At 55.3% G+C, this 7122-nt stretch overlaps 1 protein-coding gene across 1 annotated transcript; it reads left to right on the top strand.

Annotated features, from left to right (window-relative positions):
• The first annotated feature begins 4429 nt into the window (after nt 1–4429).
• CBX1 (chromobox 1) lies at nt 4430–6831 on the top strand. The gene is made up of 4 exons (XM_005430648.3): nt 4430–4605; nt 5087–5264; nt 5906–6000; nt 6658–6831. The coding sequence occupies exons 1-4, from the start codon at nt 4466–4468 to the stop codon at nt 6800–6802; spliced, it is 558 nt and encodes a 185-aa protein (XP_005430705.1). The 5' UTR covers nt 4430–4465; the 3' UTR covers nt 6803–6831.
• The last annotated feature ends 291 nt before the right edge of the window (nt 6832–7122 follow it).

Here is a 7122-nt window from a genome sequence, read left to right as displayed (position 1 = left end):
GCCCCAAAACCCCGGGAAAAGCCGGGAAACGGGAATTAACCCCATTTATTCCCTCCCCGCGCTGCCTGGGAAACGCCGCGGGGGGAATTTCCGAGGCTGTTTGGGAATTCTCGGGACGGGATCGGAGCCGAGCCCCGAGCCGGACCCGAGAGCCGGCCCCGGGCCGGGGCCGGCCCCGCCGGGAGAGGCCGCGGAACGGGGGTGAGGCCCAGCCCAGCGCCGCCGCCTCCTCCCGGGGGTTTGGGGACACCGGGATCCCCGAGGGGACACCGGAGGGATTTGGGGTGATGGAGAGGGGATTTGGGGCTGGGGTCGGTGTAGGGATGGATTTTGGGGTGATTTGGTTAGTGTAGGGATGGATTTGGGGTGATGGAGGCAGTGCAGGGATGGATTTGGGGTGATGGAGAGGGGATTTGGGGCTGGGGTCGGTGTAGGGAGAGATTTGGGGCTGGGGTCGGTGTAGGGACGGATTTTGGGGTGATGGAGGCAGTGCAGGGATGGATTTGGGGTGATGGAGAGGGGATTTGGGGCTGGGGTCGGTGTCGGGACGGATTTGGGGCTGGGGTCAGCGTAAGGAGGGATTTGGGGTGATGGAGAGGGGATTTGGGGCTGGGGTCGGTGTAGGGATGGATTTTGGGGTGATTTGGTTAGTGTAGGGATGGATTTGGGGTGATGGAGGCAGTGCAGGGATGGATTTGGGGTGATGGAGAGGGGATTTGGGGCTGGGGTCGGTGTAGGGAGAGATTTGGGGCTGGGGTCGGTGTAGGGACGGATTTTGGGGTGATGGAGGCAGTGCAGGGATGGATTTGGGGTGATGGAGAGGGGATTTGGGGCTGGGGTCGGTGTCGGGACGGATTTGGGGCTGGGGTCAGCGTAAGGAGGGATTTGGGGTGATGGAGAGGGGATTTGGGGCTGGGGTCGGTGTAGGGATGGATTTTGGGGTGATTTGGTTAGTGTAGGGATGGATTTGGGGTGATGGAGGCAGTGCAGGGATGGATTTGGGGTGATGGAGAGGGGATTTGGGGCTGGGGTCGGTGTAGGGAGAGATTTGGGGCTGGGGTCGGTGTAGGGACGGATTTTGGGGTGATGGAGGCAGTGCAGGGATGGATTTGGGGTGATGGAGAGGGGATTTGGGGCTGGGGTCGGTGTCGGGACGGATTTGGGGCTGGGGTCAGCGTAAGGAGGGATTTGGGGTGATGGAGAGGGGATTTGGGGCTGGGGTCGGTGTAGGGATGGATTTTGGGGTGATTTGGTTAGTGTAGGGATGGATTTGGGGTGATGGAGGCAGTGCAGGGATGGATTTGGGGTGATGGAGAGGGGATTTGGGGCTGGGGTCGGTGTAGGGAGAGATTTGGGGCTGGGGTCGGTGTAGGGACGGATTTTGGGGTGATGGAGGCAGTGCAGGGATGGATTTGGGGTGATGGAGAGGGGATTTGGGGCTGGGGTCGGTGTCGGGACGGATTTGGGGCTGGGGTCAGCGTAAGGAGGGATTTGGGGTGATGGAGAGGGGATTTGGGGCTGGGGTCGGTGTAGGGATGGATTTTGGGGTGATTTGGTTAGTGTAGGGATGGATTTGGGGTGATGGAGGCAGTGCAGGGATGGATTTGGGGCTGGGGTCGGTGTAGGCAGGGATTTGGGGCGCAGGGATGGTCAAGAAAAGGGATAGGAGAAGCATTAGGGGGGTTTTGGGGATCAGTGTAGGGTGCTGGGGAAGGGGTCGGCGATGGGTTTTGTTTCGTGAGGGGAAAAAACTGGGATTTGTGGAGAAAAAAGGGGATTTGTGAGGGGGGGAAAAGTGGGATTTGTGAGGGTAAAACTGGGATTTGTGGAGGAAAAAGGGGAATTGTGAGGGGAAAAGTGGGATTTGTGAGGGTAAAACTGGGATTTGTGGAGGAAAAAAGGGAATTGTGAGGGGAAAAGTGCGATTGTGAGGGGAAAAAAGTGGAATTTGTGGAGGAAAAACGGGAAGCGTGTAAAAAGGGAATTGTGAGGGGAAAAGTGCGATTGTGAGGGGAAAAAAGTGGAATTTGTGGAGGAAAAACGGGAAGCGTGTGGGGAAAAGTGGGATTGTGAGGGGAAAAGTGGGGTTTGTGAGGGGAAAGTGGGATTTGTGAGGGTAAAACCTGGGATTTGTGGAGAAAAAGGGGAATTGTGAGGGGAAAAGTGGGGTTTGTGAAGGAAAAAAGGGGAATTGTGAGGGGAAAAGTGGGATTTGTGAGGGTAAAACTGGGATTTGTGGAGGAAAAAGGGGAAGCGTGTGGGGAAAAGTGGGATTATGAGGGGAAAAACTTGGGATTTGTGGAGGAAAAGGGAATTTGTGAGGGGAAAAGTGGGATTGTGAGGGGAAAGTGGGATTTGTGAGGGTAAAACCTGGGATTTGTGGAGAAAAAAGGGGAATTGTGAGGGTAAAGTGGGATTGTGAGGGGAAAAAAGTGGGATTTGTGAAGGAAAAAAGGGAATTGTGAGGGGAAAAGTGGGATTTGTGAGGGTAAAACTGGGATTTGTGGAGGAAAAAAGGGAATTGTGAGGGTAAAGTGGGATTGTGAGGGGAAAAAAGTGGGATTTGTGAAGGAAAAAAGGGGCTGTTGGCGGGAAACGGGAAAAATCCCGGGAATTGGGGAATTGGGGGCGGAGCTGGGGCCGGGAGTGCGCTGGGAGCTGTTCGGGGGGAAATCCGCCGGGATCTGGGCAGCCGGGAGCCGCTTTCGGGTTCTGTGCGTTTTCCCAGGAAAAAGCGGGTTTGGAGCCGGGGTTATCCCGGGGATCTCCCCCCGTGTCCCTTTGGGGGGAAAAAAGGGGATTTTGGGGCCGGGGAAAAGGGGATTCCACCTGGAATGGGGATGGGTTTGCGGGCAGCTCCGTGTTGGTATAAAACCAAGGGGGTCCCTGGACAAAAATTGGGATTGTGACAGGAAAACTCTGGGATTTGCTGCTAAAGAGGCTGGAAGTGTGGGAGAGGAGCAGGGATAAACCCCGAAATTCCTCTGGAGATTGAGAGGGGAGGCTCCTGGAATGCGCGGGATTCTGCTGGGAAATGCCCCAAAAAAAAAAAAAACAAACCCTGGGAATGGGCTTGGGGTGCAGCCCTTGGGAATTCCTCGTGGGAATCTGGGAAAAACGGGTCCCCAAGATGTCCGGAATCCAGGCTTTTCCCATCTGTGGATGCAGAGGTTTTCCCAGCTCGGAATCCAGGGGTTTCCTGGCTCTGAATCCCAGAGTTTTCCAAGCCAGCACTGGATAGAATTTGAGGAATTTTTGATTCCCTAAACAGCCCTGGGATGAAGGGCTGCATGAATACCCCGGAGCAGCCACGATCCAGCAACGGAGTGACCATGGAGAGGTTGGGATTTGGGAATGTGGCCCCGGGATGAATTGGGATTAACAGCTGATGGGCTTGGAGCTCGCAGAAATCCCACTTTTCCCGAGAATTTCCCATCCCAGGCAAGGCAGGGAGAGAAAACCCCGGATGGGATTATCCCACTTTTCCCAAAGGGCTGGAGGGAACAAGCTGGGAAAATTCAGGAAAGACTGGGGAAAAAAATCAAAAAAAAACCCAAAAAAACCCAGAGCAGTTTTTAGGGAAAACAAAAAAAGGTTTGCGTGGAATTGCTGAAATTAAAGAGCGGGAAGGCAGAAATCTAAATCTTTGTGTCAGAATCCACTGGGATTGCTCTGGGCATTCCCACCTGGGTTCCTGCCCTGATCCCAGCTTTTTTTGCTGTTTCTGGTGGGAATTACCCCAGTGTTCCCAAGGAGCTCCAGCGGGGCAGGGAGAATGCTTGGGATGGGAGAATCCCGGTGTTGCCGAGGGTTTCTTATCCCAGGGAAAATCCCAGTGTTCCCATGGAAAATCCCGGTGTTCCCAAACAGAATCCCAGTGTTCCCAAGGAGCTCCAGCAGGTTCCCAGGCAAAATCCCAGTGTTCCCAGGGAAAATCCCAGTGTTCCCAGGGAAAATCCCAGCATTCCCAAACAGAATCCCAGTGTTCCAAAAAAAAAAATCCCAGTGTTCCTGGGCAAAATCCCAGTGTTCCCAAACAGAATCCCAGTGTTCCCAAACAGAATCCCAGTGTTCCCAAACAGAATCCCAGTGTTCCCAAGGGAAATCCCAGTGTGCCAGGGTGGGAAATCCCAGTGTTCCCAGGGAAAATCCCAGCATTCCCAAACAGAATCCCAGTGTTCCCAGGCAGAATCCCAGTGTTCCCAGGCAAAATCCCAGTGTTCCCAAGGGAAATCCCAGTGTTCCCAGACACAATCCCGGTGTGCCAGGGTGGGAGACGCCATTCCCGCCTGGCAGCAGATCCCCCCTCAGTCCCAGGGTGGGATCCCAGCAGTTCCCCGCTGACGGGCACCCCAGTGTCCCCCGGCTCACCCCGAGCTGCGTCCCCCATTCCCCCCATCCCGGCTGACTGGGTGCCCCGGTTCCCCCGCAGCAGCCCGGGACAGCGGAGAAGCTGGCCAGCACAATGGGGAAGAAGCAGAACAAGAAGAAGGTGGAGGAGGTGCTGGAGGAGGAGGAGGAGGAGTACGTGGTGGAGAAGGTGCTGGACCGGCGCGTGGTCAAGGGCAAGGTGGAATACCTGCTCAAGTGGAAGGGCTTCTCCGAGTGAGTCGTTCCCCGCGCATCGCAGCGGGCACAAGGAAAATCCCAGTGTTCCCACAAAAATCATGTTGTTTCAAAGGATTTCCCATCCCAGGGAGAACAGGGAGAAAAAAACATGGAAAATCCCAGTGTTCCCACAAAAATGATGCTGCTCCCAAGGATTTCCTATCCCGGGTGCCAGGGAGAAAAATTCCTATGGAAAATCCTGGTGTTCCCAAGGAAAATCCCAGTGTTCCCACAAAAATAATGTTGTTTCAAAGGATTTCCCATCCCAGGGAGAGCAAGGAGAAAAAATCCCTGGAAAATCCCAATGTTCCCAGAAAAATCAAATATCCCGGAGCGTCCATGATCCAGCAAGGGGAATGTCCATGGGAATGTCGGGATCTGGGAATTGGATGCACCGGGATCAGTGCAAGCATCCCAGCCGTGCCGCGTCCGGGATTTTCTGGGCTGGGAAGAATGAGGGATTTGTGTTTGCTGGCAGCGAGGACAACACCTGGGAGCCCGAGGAGAACCTGGACTGCCCGGATCTGATCGCGGAGTTCCTGCAGTCCCAGAAAACCGCCCACGAGAGCGAGAAGTCCGAGGGCAGCAAGCGCAAGGCCGAGTCGGACACGGAGGACAAAGGGGAGGAGAGCAAACCAAAGAAAAAGAAGGAGGAGGTGAGGCTGGAATGGGGCCCAAGGAAAATCCCTGGAAAAGCCATTCCAGGGGGGGTTTCAAGGAATGGGAGGCTGGAGGTTTGGGAAGGAGGAAGGAGGGGATGGCTGAGCTTGGCTTGGCGAGTTTGCCAGTCTGGGTTCCCAGTCTGATCCCAGTCTGATCCCAGTTTGGGTTCCTAGTCTGTTCCCAGTCTGTTCCCAGTCTGATCCCAGTTTGGGTTCCCAGTCTGATCCCAGTTTGGTTTCCCAATCTGTTCCCAGTGTGTTCCCAGTCTGATCCCAGTTTGGGTTCCCAGTCTGTTCCCAGTCTGTTCCCAGTCTGTTCCCAGTCTGGGTTCCCAGTCTGTTCCCAGTTTGGTTTCCCAGTTTGGGTTCCCAGTCTGGTTTCCCAGTCTGGTTTCCCAGTTTGACTTCCCAGTTTTGGTTCCCAGTTTGATTTCCCATTTTGGGTTCCCAGTCTGGTTTCCCAGTCTGATCCCAGTTTAACCAGTTCCCTGTGTCCTGTCCCTCCCTTACCCCAGTCCCTCTCCAGCTCTCCCGCAGCCCTGCAATCCCGGCGCGATCCGCCCTGCCCGTCCCAGAGCCGGCAGTGTCCCTCGGGGATTCACAAATGGAATTTTCTCCTTTTTCCCCTTTCCCAGTCGGAGAAGCCGCGAGGCTTCGCGCGAGGCTTCGAGCCGGAGCGGATCATCGGCGCCACGGACTCCAGCGGGGAGCTGATGTTCCTCATGAAGTGGTGAGGGCTCCAGGGGATCGGGAATTGTGTGGGGTCGGGGGCTGCCCCTGCCTCTGTGCCGTGGCCAGGGAGCGGTTTGGAGCTCCGGGAGTGGGAACGTTCGTCCTGGAGCACAGAGGGATCGGGAGGGACCTGCTGAGGTCCCTGACAGGAGGGGACAGGAGGCTCTGATCCCAGGGAGGGTCAGGGGTCAGGGTTTGGGGTCAGGGGTTAGGGTGTGGGGCATCCTGAGCCCCTCAGGAATTCCATTCTCCTTCTGGGCCCGGATTTTTCCCATTCCTCCTTTTCTCCCCTCCCTGACTTCCCTCTCCTTTTGCATCCCAAGAACTGGGACAAGGCCGACCTGGTGCCTGCCAAGGGTCAGGGTTTAGGGTCAGGGTCAGGGTTTAGGGTCAGGGTCGGGGTTTAGGGTCAGGGTTTAGGGTCAGAGTTAGGGGTCAGGGTTTAGGGTCAGGGTTAGCGATCAGGATCACCGTTTAGGATCAGGGTTAGGGTCAGGGTTTAGCGTCAGGGTTTAGGGTCAGGGTCAGGGTTTAGGGTCAGGGTCACTGTTTAGGGTCAGGGTTTAGGGTCAGGGTATAGGATCAGGGTTTAGGGTCAAGGTCAGGGGTCTGTGGGACACCAGGACAGTTCCATTCTCCTCTCGTGTCCCCGCAGGAAGAACTCGGACGAGGCCGACCTGGTGCCCGCCAAGGAGGCCAACATCAAGTGCCCGCAGGTGGTGATCTCGTTCTACGAGGAGAGGTTGACATGGCACTCGTACCCCTCAGAGGACGATGACAAGAAAGAGGACAAGAACTAAGCCCCGCTGGCCCCGCTCCGGGCAGCTCTCCAGAGCCCGTCCCACAGCCCCAGCCCTGCTCCCTGTAGTGCTCGCTCCGCGTTTCTAAGGCGTAGCATGCGTGTAGGTCTTTTGATTCGGATTCTTATTTTCCTTCTTTATTATTTTCCTTTTTTATTTTCCTTTTTTATTATTTTCCTTTTTTATTTTCCTTTTTATTTTCCTTTTTTATTTCCCTTTTTATTTTCCTTTCTTTTTGGTTTTTTTTTTTTTTTTTTTTGGCTGTTTCCTGGTGTTTTCCTTTGGGGGGGAGGAAGGGGGGGGTTTTGGGGGGGATTCAA

Source organism: Geospiza fortis, unplaced genomic scaffold (assembly GCF_000277835.1).
Source record: "Geospiza fortis unplaced genomic scaffold, GeoFor_1.0 scaffold1181, whole genome shotgun sequence".
In the NCBI taxonomy this organism is placed as follows: domain Eukaryota; kingdom Metazoa; phylum Chordata; class Aves; order Passeriformes; family Thraupidae; genus Geospiza; species Geospiza fortis.
This window is presented reverse-complemented; position numbering and strand designations above follow the sequence as displayed.